The sequence below is a fragment of the Rhineura floridana genome, chromosome 1 (genome assembly GCF_030035675.1).
Source record: "Rhineura floridana isolate rRhiFlo1 chromosome 1, rRhiFlo1.hap2, whole genome shotgun sequence".
NCBI classification, from domain to species: Eukaryota; Metazoa; Chordata; class Lepidosauria; order Squamata; family Rhineuridae; genus Rhineura; species Rhineura floridana.
The window spans coordinates 300128213-300149561 of NC_084480.1; the positions used below are offsets into that span (position 1 = coordinate 300128213).

Consider the following 21349-nt stretch of genomic DNA (forward strand, 5'->3'; position numbering starts at 1 on the left):
TGAAATTGACAGATCCTTCCATCCCTGCGCCTTACTATCTGCTTCCTGAAGGTGCCCACCTCATTCTGCCTAATGTTAGGACTGGCCCTGGCAGCCTTATATTACAAGCCTATGCGTGTTTATTTGTAAGGAAGTCCCATTGTCTCCAGCTGCAGATTACTCCCTAGTAAGTGTGTTTAGAATTGCTGCCTTAGGCTGCAATCCAATACATGTCTACTCAGAAGCTCCACTGAGTTCAATGGGACTTGCTCCCAGGTAAGTGTGTATTGCATTGCAGTCTTAATGCCTTTTCAATTATATTTCCCCAATGACTGCAAAGAATATAAGAAAACGGTCCCCCAATGCCAGCAGACAGACACAAAACAGAGGCAGGCTTATGCATTCAAGATATCTCCTCTGGCCAGTGCACTTAATTATTTCACAGCCAACAGATAAACTTTAATAAACAACTGTCACTTCTATATAAATACACTGCACAGTGCATGATCTGTGCTAACTTTAAAACACACCCACCCATAGGGCCTCTTCATTGCTCGGCTTTATTTAGCTCTAATCAAGCGGGATCTTCAATTTACTTTGCCTTCCAGAGTTATATGGGAAATCTTATTTTAGCAATTATTAAGGCTGGAACAACGAAGGGCATTTCCTGTGGAGCAGAACAGCGAGCAGCATGAAGGAGCAACTTTGGAAACATGAAACATTCCTATTACTTTTTCTTCTCCTCCTCCTAGTACAGACTTTTGGTTTAGATGACGACAGCCGAGCTGCAACAGAAGTCTGCTCCACACACACAATTTTGCCTGGACCAAAAGGTGAGCCTTCTGTGTGGTAAACATCTTTGCAAATGCTAAAGAGATTTCATGTGATTCAAAGGAAATCTACACACAATTAATTATTCCCCCCAACAACAAATCTTGTGCCAAAGGAGGGGGAAAGTAAGATTGCCAGCCTTTCAGCTGGTTTTGCAACTGTGCCTTTAACAGCAGCAGATCGTTTAGGCTTTAGCAGCTAATCATAGGGAGAGCTTTTATTTTTATTTGGGGGGCATATCAAGGTGCTGCTGAGGGCACAAGTACAGGCATGTTGCCAGTCAATTGGCAATCCTTAAGGGAGGGGGTGGGAGAAATTGTTTACATTTTATTCTGAGAAACCATGGCATATGTTGATGAATAATTCAAATGTCAGTTTGCATAAATTACTACTTTTAATGCATGTCATGCTCTAAGCCAGGGGTGGGCAACTTGTGACCCTCCAGATGTTGTTGGATTCCAAATCCCATCATTGATGCTGATGGGGACTGATGGAAGTACAGCAACATCTGGAGGACCCATCCTTGGTTAAAGCATTTGATCTATGTGGATGCAGTGATCACAGATTTTTTTTAAAAGACCAGTGAAATGATAATGGGGCAGAAAAAGATTGTAGTGTTTGGATTATGAAGCATAAGTACATGCACACACATCACATACAAATCTGTTGGAAATATTTTTACTTGAATTAATGCCAAGCTGAGTAGCACCAGAGAGGCTGTGGGGAAGTGGAGGAGACAACTACTCTCTTTTCCACACAGGCTTAGTTCCATCAGTGTTTTATAATTATCATTTCACTTTCACAGTATAAAAAGCTTGTGTGGCATAATGGTTAGAGTATGTGGTAAACATGAGACATCCAGGCTGAAATCCCTGCTCAGCTATGCAGTTCATTGGGCAACCCTGTAGATCTTTGTGTCTCAACTTGGCCTATCCTGGGCCCTGGGGTCCTATTGGGAGAAAGGGCAGGATATAAATCTAATAAATAAATACCTCAAAGGGCCATTGTGTAGCTAAAAAGAAGAGGAGCAAAGACTTGTTCCAGAGGGCAGGATTAAATCTAAAGGACTTAAATTACAGGAAGATAGATTTCAGTTGAACGTTAGGAAAAATGTCTTCATAGAAAAAGCAATTCAACAATGGAACCAATCAGCTAGAGGGATGGTGAGTTCTCCCTTGCTCTATAACCAGAGACCAGACAGCCATCTATTGAGGATACTATAGCTGCAGATTCCTGCATCAAGTGAGGTGGGGGTGTACTAGACAGCTTACAAAGCCGCCTCCAATTCTATGATTCTAAAATATTGTTCTATGTTCTTTGAAAGATGGACGGGATGCTAATAAATATGGATGTTTTTGCATTAGTCACCAACCTTTTTTAGAACAGCGGGCTCATTTTGAATTTTAAGAAAGTGCTGTGGGCACCAGTCACAAAATGTCTACCCCGGGGGTGTAGCATGACACAAAATTAGAGAGCGTACAGTCACTGCTACTTTCCCCCACCTTTGCCCCAGACAACCTCAGGCTTACCATGAGATGTCAACTATGTCCTCCTGGTTCTGATGGTGGAAATAACATGGTATTGATTTCTCTGTCACATACACAATGATGCCATTACTGTCTAATAACAATAGAGAGCAAATATAAAAGGTGGCTACACCACACTCACTCTTGTACACACACAATGCACACATAACAGACCCCGCACATGCATCTCCCTCATACTCAGTCATACACACACCCATCACATATACTTCTTTCCCTCTCTCTGCCCAAGTGCATCTCTCCCTCTTTCTCACAAGAGCCACATACACAAAGAAGGCACATACATACACTCCCCTGTCTCTTCTCTCTCTCACACCCACGTGCACAAACACAGGGAGAGGCCACACAAACATCCCTCCCCCTTTCACACACATGGATGTCCATAGCGATCGTTCCAGGGTGGAGCATTTCTCACCAAAGAAGAATGGTGTATGTACATTTTGCCTCGTATCTCAGGTTTTAAAAATGGTAGAAACTTACTTTTTTAAAAACAACAACTGAGAGCTGGGAATTTGTAGTTCATCCTGGAGGCACCAAAGAAGGCCTTCACAGTTGCCAGGTTGGCAATTCCTGCATTAGTCCATCATGGGGCTTGCAAACAACTCTCATACTTTTTAATTTTTATTTATTTTATTTATTTAAAAGCATGTCTAAGCCACTTAACGTTTTCAATCTCTAAGCAGTATGCAGGAATACAACATAAAAATAACAACAAAAATGTAATAAAAACATAAAAACTATAATTGTTTAAATAAACAGCACAATCCTATGCGCAGAAGCCTCTATAGTGTCATTACTGAGAGCATGAACTAAGCACTGGAAGACCTCAGTTCAAATCGCAGCCCATCCATGATTTCTCCGGATGACCTTTTAGTAGGGATGAAAGGATCTGTCACTTTTGGTTTTTTCAGTTCCTCATTTTTCCACTTCTAAATTCAGGTCTCCACATTTCTGCAAGTTTGTAATTTTAAAAAAAATCCTTGCAAAAACTCTTCAGTATTTTATGCAAATTTCTCTTAATAAACACTTTTCATAATTATATTTAATTATATTTTCAATAACATATGCATTTTGTGCACACTTTGCCCTAATATATGCATTTTTGTAACCGTTGTTGGAGAACTGCATCACAAAATTCAGATAAGGGCACATTTCAAAGAATGGCTGTGTTTCAGTTGTACTATTTCAGAAAGTGCAAATTTGACAGATTCAGTTTTAAACGTGAACTGAATTGAACTACTCTCCCATCCCTACCTTTTAGACAAGCCATTAACCTCAGTCAGATCGCCACCACTTGTGCAACATGAGGACAATAACTCATGTCTGCTTTACAGGGCTGTTATAAGAATTGCTGACAGTGACGTACTTTTATTGAGAAAAAGGAAACTTTCCCCTAAACTTTTGTCTGAGGGTTGGCATGAAAACCTATTGCATAAATAAAAGTGTTGTGTGCCTACTAAAGGTGTCACTAAGCAAGGCAGTGGAAGATCCTATAATCAGGTCACCCACTTTTCTTTTTTTAAAAGAGGGTAAACGAAGCCCTGGGTGGGCATTCATGCTAGGGCCACAATGCCACTTTCTCGATCTGAACAGCCCCTTATTTAGAGCTGCTATTTGCCCTGTGGGGACAACAAAATGCCATACATGTATGATTGCGGCATCAGTCTTACAGCATAATCGTACGCATGTGTACTGAAACACTACTGAAGATGTTTTTGTTTAAGAAGGCTTTCCCTGAGATGTGACCCAGTCATTTATGGAGCATTAACTATACATCTGCAGAAATGCTTTTATTATATGTAGAATTTGTAAAAATGGGTTTAATTGTTTTTAAAGAATCTTTATTTTTTGGTATTTTATCTATTTTTTAACCTGTTGCACACTCCTTTGATGGTTTCAGGCTGTGGAGCACTTTTATAAATTTGTGAAATAAATAAATGAACACTCAAAATATGCCTTACTGAGTCCAGCTGGACTTACTCCCAGATAAGTGTGCATAGGATTGCAGCCTTAATGCCTCACTCACCATGGCTGCATTTTCCATGTTTTTTTTTAAAAGATCTTATCACAAATTTCCTACCATCTTGTCAAATTGCACCATCAGTGATTGATTTATTGATTTGACCAATTCTCTGGTTAAATTTTCTTTTACATAGTCAAAGTCTATTAAAGAAACTGCCTTTCCATATGTACATTTGCGCTGACTGCGGAGGTACTGTATATATGGTGGGAAGATAACAACAGTCATACAAACCGTGGAGTTGTGCTTGTAGATGGCACTTTGTGAACCCCATTTGTAGCCAGTGTCAAGATACCTTTCCTTCCTGCCCCAGCCAACCATGTCTTCGCTCTGATTGCATGCATGGCTCTAATGGTGTTTTTATTTCACAAGCAATAGATGTATACGAGATTGCCTTATATCAAGCCAGATGTCCAGTGTTGTTTACTCTGACTGGCAACAGCTTTCCCAGAGGAACCGCAAGGCACAGACTTCAGGGCCCTCCACAGTGCCCCCTCTCAGGCCCTCCCAAACAAAGCACCCTGACACTCTGCACCCCCTCCCCCAGCCCTGGATTGAGTTTAGGATGGCTATCCAGACTCCTGCCACAGCCACAGCCACATCTCTCAGACATACCACTACTTGGATTTTAAAGAGCAAAGGGGAAAAGTGCACTTTAAAGTCTGTCCCTGTGGTTCCAAGCAGTGGTTTTACTGAGATTTCAGAGGCAGTTGGGTCTGCCAGCTGCCACCAACTTTGCAAATGCAAATTCTCCTGTGCATGGTTCCCTTCCCACTTCTTGTAAGTTCCCTAGCTTCCCCTAATAGAAGCAAAAGATATCAGATGTGGAATAATGTCATCTCCACCAGCTTTAGATTGTAAGCTGCTTTGGGCATGGACCTGTCTTTTGCTTATGTTGTTTTGCAAAGCACCCTGCAAGCTGAACAAATACATTCAAAACCAATCCACTGGAGATGCACTTCATTAATTCTAGCCTAAACTGGCCCTCAGTTCCATGTGTTCTTCTAGAAGTTATGATTGTGATAAAGAAGCGGTGGGCTAAAAATATGCCGCAAGAGTTACACAGCTTATATCTGATTAGCTCAATAGCCCATGTTGGCTTTAAAAGTCAGTTCTTGATAGGAGGAGATAGCTAACTGCTGTTCTAACCCTACTCACTTGAGAGTAGAGAAGGAAGGATCTGTCAATCTGCATCAGTTTGTGATTTTTTAAAAAACATTCTTCAGCATTTTAGTGCAAATTTCTTCTAATAAATGCATTTTTATGTAGTTCTGACTAATATACAAAGTTTTTTGCAAGCAGTTTTCCCTAACATAATGCATTTTGTAATATATTATTGTTTATGCACACTTTCCCCTAAAATATGCATTTTTGCACATATCTTTTGGTTGGACATTGCAAAATTCGGATAAGTGCAAATTTCAAAGGATGGCTGTGTGTCAGTTCTCATGTTGTTTCAGAGTGCAAATTTGGTAGATTCAGGTTTAAATGCAAACTGAATTGATTTTTTCCTCCATCCCTACCTGGGAGTAAGCCCCACTGAATTAAATAAAATGTACTTCTGAATAGACATGGTTAGGATTGCATTATAAAGCTGCAATCCTAATCCCACTGAATATACCTTACTCCTGAGCAGACATCGTTGGAATTCTACGGTTAGTTCCTAATAAAACGGACTGACAGTACCACTTGCTTAATAGATATTCAAGGCTGCCCCCAAGTGGCCATGAGTGATATGCCTGTACTTAATACAGACAGACAATATAACCTGATATAAAATGTGTCATGCTCCCTTCTTACAGGCAAGACCTACTTTTTATTCTTGAGCTTTCTTCAGATAAAAAATTTGATGAATTCCTTATCAAAGAAATGAAATGGATGAAAACCTTTCTAAAATGGTGAGTTCCCCTGGTTTGATGTTTCTTTGACTGTCCAGGTGATGCTGAACTACAATTCCCATCAGCCCTAGAAAGCATGGCCAATGGCTTGTGAGTATGGGAATTGTCCTTCAGCAACATTTGGAGGGCCAAAGGTTCCCCACTCCTGCCATAGGGGAAATTCAGATTTATCCATCCATCCATCCATCCATAGAACTCAAGGTGGCATATATAAGGAGGAGGAAACTGACAAGCCAGTAAGAACAGAGGCAGCTGGGGGCTCTGGCTGAGGGCAGAGTTGGTGAGGCAGTGCCGTAATGAACCAGCCTCCACTGGACGGAGATCTTTGCTGGAAGGAGGTGGAGCAAAATGATCTAAATTCTCCATTGGCTGTTGTAGCCAATGGTTCACAAAGACACAGAGAACCAAGACATCTCACCACGGAAGCCCAGGGAGCAGACAGTTTTTGGACCCCGTTTTCCCTGATCACATCAGCACTGTCGATGGGTGCTAAATCCCCATCACCTGCCTGGTTTATCAGAGCTCAGAGTATCAGCTGCAGATACATTCTTCCTGAGGCCCATGCAAGGAATTCCAGTGTTTGACTGTTTTGCACTTGGGTCCCTTGAGGCCTACTCTGGCTTTTATACTGTGTTTATGTATATGGGTATTGTTCATGTATTTTGCTTTGTAAATTAATTTGTTTTTTTTATTGTACCTTGTGCATTCTATTGTAAACCGCTTTGAGATCTTTCAGATAGTAAGCAGTCTATAAATAGATAGATAGATAGACAGATAGACAGATAGATAGATAGACAGATAGATAGACAGATAGATAGACAGATAGATAGATAGGCAGGCTTGCCAAGCACATTCCCACCTAGGCACTGACCAGATCTTGATTTGTTTGGCTTAGCAAGGTTGCTGCATCATGTGCCTTCAGAACATGCTGTAGGGCTGGGGTGGGGAACATGTAAACCTCCAGATGCTGGTGGGCTACAACTTTCATCAGCCTCACCAGCATGGCCAGTAGTTAAGGATGCTGGTTGTTGGAGTCAAACAACATAGAGTCATAGAATAGTAGAGTTGGAGGGGGCTGTAAGGCCATCAAGTCCAACCCCCTGCTCAGTGCAGGAATCCAAGTTAAAACATACCCAACAGGTGGTGGTCCGGCTGCTTCCTGAGTGTCTCCAGTGTTGGAGAGCCCATCACTTCCCTAGGTAATTGGTTCTATTGTCATACTGCTGTAACAGGATGTTTTTCCTGATGTTCACTTGAAATCTGGCTTCCTGTAACTTGAACCCATTATTCTGTGTCCTGCACTCTGGGACGATCGAGAAGAGAACCTGGACCTCCTCTGTGTGACAACCTTTCAAGTACTCGAACAATGCTATCCTATCTCCCCTCAGTCTTCTCCTTTCAAGGCTAAACATGTCCAGGTCTTTCAGTCTCTCCTCATAGGGCTTTGCTTCCAGTCCCCTCATCATCCTTTTTGCTTACCTCTAAACCTGAACATCTGGGAGGCCCACAGGTTTCCCACACCTGATATGGGAAAAGGATTCAGTTCTTCTATAAAGGTGCTCCCTGGAGTGATTAATGGGGGCTAGAGATTTCCCCCTGGATATGTAGGGCTTGTTGATACATGAGGCTTGCATGTAGATAAGGCTCCTAATTTATCCTAAGAGGGATCAAACATCTTGCCTGTTCTCACAGGCTACAATCCTATGCATGCTTGTCTTGGTGTAAGCTCCACTGAACACAGCAGGACCTATTTCTACATAAACATGCACAGGATTGCACGAGCCCTTTCATGTTTTCTCAGAAGTAAGCAACACTGGGTTCAAAGGGACTTAGTCCTATGTACGTGAAAATGCATGTTTTAGGAGTGTAATAATTGAAGTTGTTTTTAATTATTTATATATTTGAATAATGATGAGTATGCTCTGCCTCCACAGCTGGAAGCAATATGCTTCTGAATACCAGTTGCCGGGAACTGCAGGAGGGGATAGTGCTTTTGTGCTTCAGTCCTGTTTGTGTGCTTCCCGTAGGCATCTGGTTGACCACTGTGAGAAATGGATCAGGCCATTGCCTGATCCAGCAGGCTCTTATGTTCTTATGATTTACTTTAAAAAACAACGATCCATCCATAGGATTTCAGCCCTACTGCATATCTACTCAGAAGTAAGTCCCATTGAATGGGAGACAATTCCAGCTGAGTGAATCACAGAATCATAGAATTGGAAATGTCTTTGGAGGCCCATCCTCTTGCTCAGTGTAGGATTACAGCCTTAGTCAATGAATTGTATGCATTTTAATTTGCACATAAATTTGCTTATAAACAAAGCTATATTGCTGGCCACCACTACATGTGTCGGCAGAGTTGGCAGGTGCCGACATGACCCTGTGACCGTCCTCACACATTCTGTCAACATCTGTACGGGAGCAGATCATCTGAACTCCCTATCATCTCTAAGCTTAGGAATGCTATGGGAACAACAAATAGATGATCATTTATAGAAGTACCTTGTCCTCTGAAAAATACTTGGGAGATTTTTAACACTTTAGGGACCAAGCCAGGAGAGATCCAGAGCCAGATCTCATTTTTTTTTACTTAAAAGCAGCATTAGGTGGCTCTAAATTTCATTGGAGAAGCAGCATTAACCCTTTCTTTCCATGTTGTTTCCCTGATCTAATTCACCCCTACCCTAAGCTGCTACTAGCCCCCCGCCCCAGGGAAAACATGAAAGCTTCTGCTTCCTTCACATGAACACAACAAGCTGCCTTACACTGAGTCATTGGTCCACCTAGTTCAGTGCTGCCTACTCTGAAAGGTAGCAATTCTCCAAAGCCTCAGGTGAGCAGTTTTCCTCATCCCTGCTACCTCACCCACTACAACAAAATGATGCTTTTCCCCAATTAGATGTGCTTAACATCAGAGCAGCAGAAGCAAACTCCATTTTATTTATTTTATTCTTGTAGTCACAATGGCCTATGATTTAAGTGGGCTTAAAATGCAAAGTTGCAAACTTTTTAAACCCTTTTTTAGTTAACAAAAAAAAATCTTACAAAAGGGACTTTGTTCAAATTACAACATAGAGAAGGGGGGGGGAATAAAGTAACAGAAATAAATTCCTCTCCAACTTTGTTAAGACAGTTCATATTCCATTTATCAATAAACCCAGAACATTTCCCCACTAGAGCCATCATTAATGTTGAAAAGCCATTCCTTCTATGTAGAGCATCTGTCAGTCAATTTATCCATGTTAGCTAGCTCCATGCATTTTAATGTCCATTCTTTTCCAGTAAATGAGCCCAAGCCATCTTTGCAGAGATTAACAGATTCATCACTAATAATTTCTAAAAGCTTTTTTTTTTTTTGCTGTATCATATCAGGAATGTAGAAGCAGTTGTAAAGCATAGAATGGCAGCTGTGTGGGGAAGAAGACAAACATTGATGATTTGCTTCTCAACTGCGGTAATACACATAGTTGTCACCTGCTTGAGTGGCCAAGCAGCTTGAGTCCATTAAGTCCAGGGTTTAAAATTACCTAGCTGTGTATTAAAGTCAGAGCAAGTTGAACCAAACCATAGAATTCTCAATCACAAGATGTAGTGATGGCCATTAGTTTAGTTGGTTTAAAATTCGCAGAGGAAAACTCTTATCAGTGGCTACTAGGCATGACGCTGGCTATATGGAAACCTCCAGCCAGGTTCAGATTCAGTATGCCTCTGAATTATCAGTTGTTTGGAACAACACCTGGACAGGACTTTTGCCTTCATATGCTGGTTCAGGAACCCAGGGGTATGGTCTGAAGCAGAAGTAGCCAACATGGTGCCCCCCAGTTGTTTTGGACTACATCTATCATCCCTGACCATTGGTCTTGGTGCCTGGGGCTGATGGGACTTGTAGTCCAACAACATCTGAAGGGCACCATGTTGGCTCCCCTTGGCCTAAAGGCACATGAGACCACCATCTTTCTGTAGCTAAGCAGGTTTAGGTCTAATCAGTGCTTGGATGGGATACTGTATGGGAACGACATGTACACCACCTTAGGTTCCATGACGGGGAGAAACTGTGACATGTAAATCTAATGAAATAGATTAATTAATTAAAATCATTAACCACTGTGTGAAACAGGATGATAGACAAGATGGGTGTTTGGTCTGATCCAACCTGGGCTTGACTCATGTTCATATGGCATCTTAAAAAAACAAAATCAATCTGGTTGGATTAGGGATGTGCTAGAATTCTGCCCAGTTCGGATTTGGTACTGGATTTTCCATTAATTTGCTATTCTCAATAGTTGAGGGTCCAGACCCCCGCCGTAAAGCAAAAATTGCCATAAAGCGGAACATTGATCAGTCCCCCCAACAGCTGATCGATGTTCTGCTTTTCTCCACCGCCTCCCTCGCTTGTCTGTTCGCCACCTGTTCGCTTAAGCACTCACTTACCCTCCGCCACATCCCTCGCTTGTCTGTTTGCCACCTGTTCGTTCCCTCGCTTGCCCTCCCCCCTGCCTGTTTGCGCACTCACTCAATCTCCACCACCTCCCTGGCTCGTCCCCCCTTGCCCGCTCGCTCTCCCCCTGCCTGTCTGAACATATGGGACAGGGACACAATTCAAAACTGCCGCATTAGCAAAGCGCCGTAAAGCGAAGCGCCATAAAGCAGGGCCCTACTGTAGTTAATTTCCACAGCTATTTGTGAAAACGGACTTTTTAAAAAAAAAATCCGCCTCTACACTTCCGGGAAGGGTGAGTTCGCCTGTGCCTGCTTTTGAGACGGGCTCCCGCCTCAGAAGAAGCTTTTTCAGATATAAATCAGTCAGAACATTTTTTTTTTTGACTGATGAAATTTCTCCCGGGCAGGGTGAAACGTAGAGATCAACCTCAAAAGCCTGTTTTTGTTGGGAGGACTGGATTTCATTAATTTATGAGAAAAGGTCCAGCCAGCAATGCCGGACGGACTTCCGAACAAGCTCTATCTGATTAATGCGACACGTTTATCTTTTCTTCAAAGAGAAAACGGACTAACAGGCAAGCACCCTTCTTTCTATCTTTTTTTTTTACTTGGTTTAAATTGTTGCAGCAAAAAGAGATTTGTCAAATGAATCAGCTTTAAAGAACTTCTGGGTGAGCTATAACTCTTCTCTGTTATTCACGAAATTAACAGCTTATCTCTGCTTCTATTGCAAAAAGCTGTCCTGGAAGTGCATTCTAAAGATATAAACAGAAGAGGGATTTCTATTCCGAGGAGAAAAAAATAAAAAATATGAACCTAGGAACATTATATTGTCTGGGACTATTCTCTTTTTGGTCTATTTTATTTTGACGAATCTGCTTCTTCACGACGCCACTAACTGTTTTGATGCTGGGAACTAAATTTGTTTTGTATTCTTGAACATAGAGAGATAAGGCAGGCTGCTCTGTTTATACTGTGATGTCATCAAGCCTGGAATAACCCAATTGTTGCTGAAATAAGAAGTGGTTCTTCTTTATTTTTGTTTTGTTTTGTTTTCGTGGTTTTAAAAATGGCAATCAAGAAAGTGGCTGAGAATCTGGAAGTAATTATGTTTCAGAAAATAATGGATGAGATTGAGATAACGAAACAAACCCTGCGACAGGGCAGTAAGGAGCTGAAAATTGAACTGAGCAAAATGACGCAGGAGCTTAAAGAAATAGGGGATCCTGTGAGAGAGGAGAATGAGATCAGAGATGAGAAAAGAAAAAATAAAGGGAAGATACAAGCCCTGGAGATTGGAACAAATGTGGAATTGGAAAAAAATCTGGAGTTTATGGATATTAGAAATAAAATCTACTGTTTGGAATTTAACGTTATCTCTGAAGAAATTAATGAAGATATTAGAGATAAAGTTATCAATGGCTTGGATAATTTTCTGGACTGGAATGACGTGATGGAGCTTGATATAGAGAAAATCTATGGAATTAACTGCAGCCATGTGACAATGGAAAAACTCTCAAGAGATGAGCCAGTGCATTTTGTAAAAAAGAAGAACAGAGATATGACTTTACAACAATATTTCAGCAACTTATTCAGAATCGATGGCAAGAAAATATTTGGGATAGAGGAAATTCCCATCAGACTCTTATTATATGACTATGGCTATGACAGCAAGATTATTATGGAATACTGATAATGGAAGATTGGACACTGAAATTACTGGACTTAACAGGACTATTGAAGATGGAAGATGGAATTAATATGGATAATGGAATAATGGCTATTGAAATTATTGGACCTAACAGATTTTGATGAGATGGATTAATCGATATGTTTATTTGGACTATGGTTATGACAATAAGATTATTATTATTATTAACGAGATGGATTAATCGACATGTTTATTTGGAGAAAAATTGATAGATATATTTCTTAAAGAATTGAAACCTCTCTTTGACTTTTTGTGGAAAGAATAAAGTAATGTTTATGAGATTTGATGATTAATTAAGATAACTACTGGAGGAAAGTGATTTTATAATATAATTTAAGAGACAGGATTGTTATATATTGTAGACCTATAACTGATCTGCGACAAATGGGAAGTCAACTTTTTATTTTTTTGTTTAATCATTTTTGTTTTGTTTTGTTTTTTGTCTTTGAATGTTTTATGATTTTGTTTTGTTTGTTTTATGAAAATTTGAATAAAAATTATTGTAAAAAAAAAAAAAATCCGCCTCTAAAACATCAAGTGGTAAGAATGATAATTTATCAACATTTCCTTTAAAAAACCAATATTTGCTTCAGAATATAGATATTTTTAAAGGAAATGTTGATATTTTCTTCAAAACATCATATGGCCTTTCAAATATCAATATTAATATCAATATTTTTTCCAAGCAACCCCCCCCCACACAGATTGGTAAAAGCAGCAGCTAGTGGATAAAGAACAAACTTGAATCGATGCCAGCCCGTTAGGTCAACGGAATGTTTTCAAACTGGCACTGGCCAACGGACCCCATCCTTAGTTTGGATGCAAGAAATCCCCTCAAAGCATGTGCCACAATATATTTTTCTATGTTTACAATTCCCCAAGACTCCTTCCTGTTTTGTCTGCAACAGACCAGCACCACTATCCCTTTAGAACATGTTGAAGAAGGATGCGTGTTATTGTTTCAAGCCATATCCGCATTGCGACTTGCTGTGTCCTTGTTGAAACCTTCCTGAGGATACAGGGAGGTGCAACTCTGAAGATATACTGAAGTAACTGAACTATTGGGTCACCACGTCAGAAGAAAAAAATAGATGACCTCACCAAAAGTTGACAGGATTGTTGCTGAGAACATCAAAGGAATCTGAATTGGGCCCAATGTGTTGAGTAACTAGAATAGAAGGCAATTTGAAGAAAAATAACGGGAGTTTACCCTGTAGCAATGTGGTGTCTTTAGAAAGTTCCCCTTTCATTATTTTGGCAAATGTCAATTATAAACTCCTTGACATCAGTCATTGCCTCCAAGCCCTCTTTCTTGTGGTCACCACTGCTGCTGCTGTCCATCTTCCAGACCTAATAATTTTACTTGCACGGCTCTCTTTCTGGAAAATAGGTTTCATTCAGAAACAGAGTATGCCACATTCTGAGTTTCCTGCTGGAAATATAGATGGACATCACACCACATTCTCAAGGCTGACTGAACCGTCTTTCTGCTGTCTTCATAATCACTTCCTTTTCTTCAGGCTTATGTGTTCTCCATGCTAAAAAAATACAAAATCAGAACACTGTGCTTAAGGTAACCCCAATTCTTCAATGAGAAAAGCAACATTCTGTAACCTGCAGTGGCAGAGCATCTCCTTCCATGGAGAAGGTCCCAAGTTCAATCCCAGGCATCTCTAGGTAGGGCTGGGAAAGACCCCTACCTGAAATCCTGCCACTGCCAGTCAGTGTAGACAATACTGGGCTAGATGGGCCAAGGCTTTGATTCAATACAAGGCAGCTTTCTATCTATGGTAACTGTTATTTTAATAACAGTAGTCATGCCTTTCTAATACAGTGGCTGAGCCAGTGAAGTCAATTTTCACAGTGAGAAAAAGCAAATCAAGTGCAGGGCCATGAACAGATATTAACAAGTGTTTGGCATCCCTTCCATGGCCCACCTGAATGGAATTCACAGGCCACCTATGTTCTACAGACCATAGTTTAAGAACCTTTGGTTTATTGCGTTATATGCATTATTGCATTATATTTATATCCTCCAAGGAGTGCAAGGTGGCAAAGTTCTTTCCTTGCATTTTATCTTCACAACAATCCTGTGAGGTAGGTTAGGCTGAGAGCGAAAGACTGACTGGTTCAAAGTCACCTTCATGGCTCAGTAGGGATCTCCACAGTTCTTGTGTGACACTCTAGCCACTAGATAATTCTAAAAGCAGGTAATAAAGCAGGGCTGAATAAATTTTCTGGCCTGAGGCCCAAATTCACCCTTGCTCAACCCTTCAGGGGTGGGTGGGGCTAAAAGTGGGTGTGGCCACCCTACATTAACAGGAGTTCTCTGTCACGCACACACCACTCCCTCTGCAGCTGATCCATGCAGATCAGTTGAGGAGGGGATTTATTACCCCCTCCATGCTCATCAAATAATCAATCTGATGACTGGGGAGGAGACAATTTGCATCGCCATCAGAGTGCTGGTCTCAGCAGGGACATTTAGACTTCACTACCTACTCATCTCAGTGTTATTTCTACTTATTTCCCCCCTTTCTGCTGCTGCCGCCAGAGAGAGAAAGAGACAGTGTGTGCGTGTGTGCTTGGGGCCAGAAAAAATTGCTTTGGGTGATGGGGACTGACCTAGTTCCTGTGCCTTGAGTTGGCTACCATTGGAAACTATTGGAGAATTTCTTCTCCAGATGAACAAAATAGGAATTAGGTCCCAACAAACCAAAAGGTTGGTAAAAAGAATTGGGAGCCAAAGAAATCCTTACTAACTGCCTTAAATAACGACAATGTTGTTACAGAATCACACACAGAAAACTGAACAGAAACAGGTGCATGTTAACAAAATAGTAAAAACTAAACTCTATGCACTGTCAAAACCCCAACAGTGAAAACAACTGTGATTCAAAGAATGTAACCAAACCCAAACACATTTCGACGAGATGGCTTCTTCAGTGGTCTATCAGTTTGGCTTGAACACGAATACAATTTGACAAGCATATGCACAATTATATGAATCCAAAATAACAACACCTGCAGATGCAAAATATAAAAATATTGTTATATTCCACATGGAAAAATTCAGTGGGATTCCTCCCCCACCCCCCCGCTCATCTCTGTCATCATATACGGTGGAGGATTTCAATTACATGCAGTTCTAGAGTTTTTAATCTGTTGCAACAAAAGACACCACAAGAGGGCAGCAAGACTCAAATCTTGATACATCTTCAAAATGAAGTGTTAGGATGAAGTCCGTCTGAGAGGATTTTTTCCATGGACAAAAATCAATTGAACATGGCCATGATTTAGTCAGGGTTGGGTTTTTCTTCTGACAGTAACTACATGGCTAACACATAACAAGTAGGGTTGCCACCTCCTTTATTTGCCTGCTCCTCTATCTTAAATAGCATCGTGGTTTGCAGGAATTAGACTGCTAAGACTCCTGATTGTTCCTTTGCATCCGTGGCGTTATTGATTTATTTATTTAAAATATTTGTATGCTGCAGTCTTATCACAAGCAGCAAAGTGGTTTACAACAATTACAGTTTAAAAAGCACAAAACCTATAACAGTTATAACACGATGAAAATCACACAAAAATGAAAAGAGATCACTGACTGACTATTACGGAAAATGTTTTTCTTAATTGCGTGAGCCTGGTGGCAAAGCAAAGTGTTCAGCAAGTGCTTGAAAGTTAGGTGCCTGCTGAATCGCTATTGGAAGAACATTCTGTTGGGCCAATAACAGCGGTTCTGTTCTGTGTTGATGTCAGATGAGTCTCACCGACTCGAGGGACAACCGTTGGCACTCCTACAGATGATCTCAGGGATGGAGCTGGAATATAAGGGCTCAGGCTCCCTGGACCTAAATTAGCATCAGGTGATGATGACAGAGATGACCGGGGGGGGGGGAGGAATCCCACTGAATTTTTCCATGTGGTTCTGTTCTGTGTTGATGTCAGATGAGTCTCACCGACTCGAGGGACAACCGTTGGCACTCCTACAGATGATCTCAGGGATGGAGCTGGAATATAAGGGCTCAGGCTCCCTGGACCTAAATTAGCATCAGGTGAGAGACATCTGAACATGGAGGGGGAAGCCTTGTGGAACAAATCAAGAGTCCTGGCAGGCCTCATTTGGCCCATGGGCTGAAGGTTCTCCATGCCTGATAGGGTTGCCAGGTTCAGGGTCTGAGAGTGATCCTGTATCTTTAGGAGAAGAGAAAGTCAGCCAAGTGCAGGTGTTCTTGCAACCCTGTAGTGGGAAAAACCACAAGGTGGAATTCTCCCTTCCCCCTGCACAACTTTTAAAGTTACAGAAGACCTCTTGGAGGCTGGGCCTGGCAACCAAGAGGTCTTCTGTATCTTTGAAAGTTGGGCAGGGGGAAGGGAGAATTCCACCTTGTGGTTTTTCCCACTACAGGGTTGCAAGAACACCTGCACTTGGCTGACTTTCTCTTCTCCTAAAGTTACAGGATCAATCTCAGGCCCTGGACCTGGCAACCCTAATGCCTGATCTATAGCTTCTGCTTTGAAAAATGTAGGCCAGACACTCTTTCCTAACCTGCATTGCAATCTGTAACATGGTGTGTATGTTTTTCTCCTGCTATGTGTTTGTTTTTGAAGGAGATGAAGGCAAAAAGGGAGACCAAGGACAAATGGGCAAGCACGGGAAAGTGGGCCCCACAGGATCCAAAGGTAAAAGTGTGCATGGTTATTTCTTGAGCTCTGCAAATGTTTTGCTCTTCCAGCGTCCCATAGCCAGCCGGCCTGTGTTATGCTCCCACAAGTACTTGGTGGTGCCTCTGGATTTATAAAGAAGTAACACTGGAGAAGCAACATCTTCCTCTGGGGTGAAAATGGGCAACCATTTATCGGGGGAAACTTAGCTTAGTTTAGGGTCTGCAGCTTAGTGTCAGCAGCACGCACGCATAAAGTTCCAGATTCAATCCCAGCCATTTCAATCCCAGCCTGGCGCCGACGCTACTATCTTTTCGGCGCCAGGTGAAAACCTTTTTATACTCCCAGGCATTTTAAAGTGTGTTTTAATAGCATTTTCATCATTATTTGTATTTTGGATGTTGTTTGGTTCTTTTATTGTTTGTTTGTTTTGTTTTCTTGATTTATTGTATTTATTGTATTTATACATTGCTTGTTTTTTATCTTTTTGTACACCGCCCAGAGAGCCTTCGGGCTTAGGGCGGTATATAAATAAAATAAATAAATAAATAAATAAAAATTTAAAAAAGGATCACAGGTAGTAGGACTAGGCTAATGTTTTTGTCTGCACTCATAGAAAGCCATTCCTGGAGTGGGCCAGCATGTACTTGCTCTGATTCGGAAAAGCGGCTTTGTACATTCATATGGCATGGCACACAAACAATCACCAAAGTAGGGTTGCCAGTTTTCCAACCAGGCACTGTGGCTATGACTTTGAAAAACAGTTCAATGAACAGACATTAGCAGGTGACAATAGAGGGTGTATGCTTAGCTCCCTGTATGCATGCATCCAGAGTGTAGAGCAGGGAACTGGCCCACCCGCCATGGACCATTTTTGACAGGTGGGTAGTCCATCATAAGGTGGACCCACACGTCAGTCACCTGATGATGTCAGGTGATCACACTTCTAAGGAAGAATTGATAATACACTCAAAGATTATTTCCCTTCCAACCCCAGGTTTGGTTTAAACTGTGGCTACAAAAAAAAAGGGGGGGGGGAGGAAATCTTGCACTGCTTTCAGTGCCAAAAGCAAGCCCCACCTGCAGCAAGGATTGGCTGCACTTCGGAACTCCAGTTGGGAGCTTCCAAGTGTAGCCAATTCCAGTGGGGCTTTCATAGTTAAACTATGGAATTCTCTCCCACCAAAGGCAGTGATGGCCACCAACTTGGATGGCTTCAAAAGAGGATTAGACAAATTCATGGAGGATAAGGCTATCAATGGAAAAGGCTACTAGCCATGATGTCACCATAGTCAGATGCAGTATGCTTCTGAATACCAATTGCCGGAAGTCACAGGAGGAGAGAGTGCTCTTGCAGCCAGGTCCTACTTGAGGGCTTTCCATGGGCATCTGGAAGGGCACTGTGAGAACAGGATGCTGGACTAGGTGGGCCACTGGCCTGATCCAACAGGATCTTCTTATGTTCTTATTCAGCGCTGAATTTAACGTCAGTGCCGAACGCTTACCAAGACACAATCAGGAGCACCTTTTAAAGCTCCCTGTTGTTCCTTTGTAGCCCGATGCAAGTAGGTATAGGGCAGGTATATAAGCCTTGGGGAAAACAGCCTTACAGGCCAAATTAGCCTTGCAGGCTGATGGGGTCCCCACCCATAGTTTAGAGAAAAGAGCTGATCATGTGCTCAGATACCCCTTGGTGAATGCAGAAAGAGAGCATCAAGGGGTGAGGAACAGGCACTGGAGTTGTAACAGTTAAGAAGCTTAACAATGGATAAAAGAGGGCAAAGGGTGACAGAAGGGATGATGTGTTTGAAAGGCCTTTAAATGTATGGTGTATTTTTCCAATGACCCCAACATCAGCTGTGCAGGCTGGCTATGAATTTCAGAGCAAACTTTCACAGCAGAATGCTTCATACTTTAGACAGCTTGTTGGGCACAAATAATGGCTGTATAAATTCTGTGCACACATTGATAATGGCCTAAACGCTTGAAGCTTTTGATCAATAAGATTTTACGACTGAAATATGCAGCAATAATAAAAGATTCTCTGATGCGATGTTGCTTCATATTCCAAAAAAAAATGGGGTTTGACACAAAAGAGGGGAAACCAAGAGATGTTTTGTCTGCCACGTACATTTATGAGCCCTGCAAAGGACCCAAATGGACACCAACACAAAATTAGGATGGCTGCTCAGTTTAGCCAGCTTGTTTGTAGCTTTAGGTCACTGTTTTTCAACCTTGGATCCCCAGATGTTGTTGGACTACAATTGCCATCATCCTTGGTCATTGGCTAAGCTGGCTGGGGTTTATGCGAGTTGTAGTCCAACAATATCTGAGGACCCACGGTTGAAGAACAGTGCTTTAGGTAATGCCAGTGGGAGATGTCGGGACCAGTGGCAGCTGGTATCTCCATGTTGGTGGGGCAGTAGAATCTGTTCTGGTTTTTAGTCCGAACTTGAACATTTCGATTAAAACCCAGAGTGGATTCCACTGCCCCACTGACACAGAGACACGAGCCGCCACTGGTTGGGACTTTCTTCCCATGCGTTGTGAAATTACTTGGGGGTGGGCCAAATTAAATGATATGGAAGAAAGACATAGAGGGAAAGCAAGTCCCTGTACTGAATTTCCCCCTTTCTCCTCCAAAATGCATTGCAGTCTTCCCTACGTTTTTGGCCATACCTCCCATCATCGCCAACCACTGGCCATACTAGCTGGGGCTAATGGGAGTCCAACAACTGGGCAGCACCAGGTCAGGGAAGGCTGATATGCAATAACACTGATGACATGTGCTGGGGCTGCCACTGGTGGGGAAATGTGTGGCATGATGACATCATAATAGAAAGAATGCAACAAGATGACATACTTACCAGGACACAGAGTGGATCTTGCTACACGTTACAGAAGGAAGAGAGAAAACTCAGTACAAAGTAACCTGCCACTTAGAAGCCTATTTTGTAAAATGCTTTGAAGCTTCCTTTGGCATTACGTTTTATGTAAAATATCATCGTGATCCATCATCCTAATTTGTTCAAAGGTTTCCAATGAATCCAAGTGCAGAATAAGGTAGGCGTGGGGAATCATTTTTGGCCCAAGGGCTCCATTCCGCCGTGGGCAATCTTCGTAGGGACACTGAGAGTAAGCCCTCTTGAACTCAGTGAGACTAACAAAGTAACCCTAACCATGTCTACTCAGAAGTAAGAATTCAATGGGGCTTACTCCCAGGTATATGGGTTAGGATTGGCTATGCTGGCTGAAATCCAACATCTGGAGGGAAAGCTGATGTACAGGATTGTGCTGTTACTTTCTTTAGTCTGCATGCATAACATCACACTGTCAGTGGAAAAAACAGGCTCTACCAGGGAAAAGTCAAAACATAAGGTGGTCATTGACCCACCTAGTCCAACTTCCTGTTCTCATAGTGGCCAACCAGATGCCTATGAGAAACCTGCAAGCCGGATCTAAGCATGCTGCCTCTGACCATGGTGGCAGAGCATAGCCATCATGGCTAGCAACCACTGATAGCCTTATCCCCCATGAACTTAAAGCCATCCAAGTTGGTGGCCATCACTGCCTCTTGTGCGAGTGAATTCCATAGTTTCACTGTGCTCTGTGTGAAGAAGGACTTTCTTTTGTCTGTCCTGAATCTTCCAACATTCAGCTTCAAAAAGCTCTTGGAGATACATGGCAAAATGTGCTCTTCATCCCCTATGGCTGAACGGCTTGGCTTTGACAGGCAGGGATCCCAGAGGAAGGTGCAATGTGCCCCTGTGTGAGAACCTAGAACTGCACTACACCCCCAACCCATATACCTTTGCATATACAAGTGCTCCTTTCACAGGCACATACTGAACACCATCATCATGACAAGGGTGTTGCTAGCAATCAGAAAGCACTGAGGCTAACCTTCATAAAGGCAGGGCCGGATTATCCATTAGGCTTAGTAGGCTGAAGCCTGGGGGCCCGTGCATAAGCTAAAAAAAAATTATAGTACCGCCTGCCATCCCCCCGCTTCACTTACCCTTTTCTCCGCTGTTTTTTGCGGTTTGCCATCAATCAAGATGGCGGCCGAGGTTTCCCTAAGGGGCTGAAGCCTCTGCCGCCATCTTGGTTGATGGCACGCATGCATGCTACACACGCGCATTGCATCAACCAAGATGGCACAGCTGCAAATAAAGCGGAAAGGTAGGTGAAGCGGGGGGATGGGACGGGACGGCGGGCGGGCGGCTCAGAAGCTCCTGTCCTGCGATCCCTCCTCAGC

General features: G+C 42.2%; 1 protein-coding gene across 2 annotated transcripts in view; it reads left to right on the forward strand.

Moving 5' to 3' along the window:
• Positions 1-502: 502 nt before the first annotated feature.
• The window catches only part of COLEC10 (collectin subfamily member 10), a 44468-nt gene continuing 23621 nt past the window's right edge, over positions 503-21349 (forward strand). For both annotated transcript variants that reach the window (XM_061605535.1, XM_061605536.1), the window contains exons 1-2: positions 503-812; positions 17038-17109. In XM_061605535.1, coding sequence (XP_061461519.1) covers positions 671-812; positions 17038-17109 — 214 coding nt within the window. In that variant the 5' untranslated portion in view covers positions 503-670. The remainder of the gene's footprint in view (positions 813-17037; positions 17110-21349) is intronic.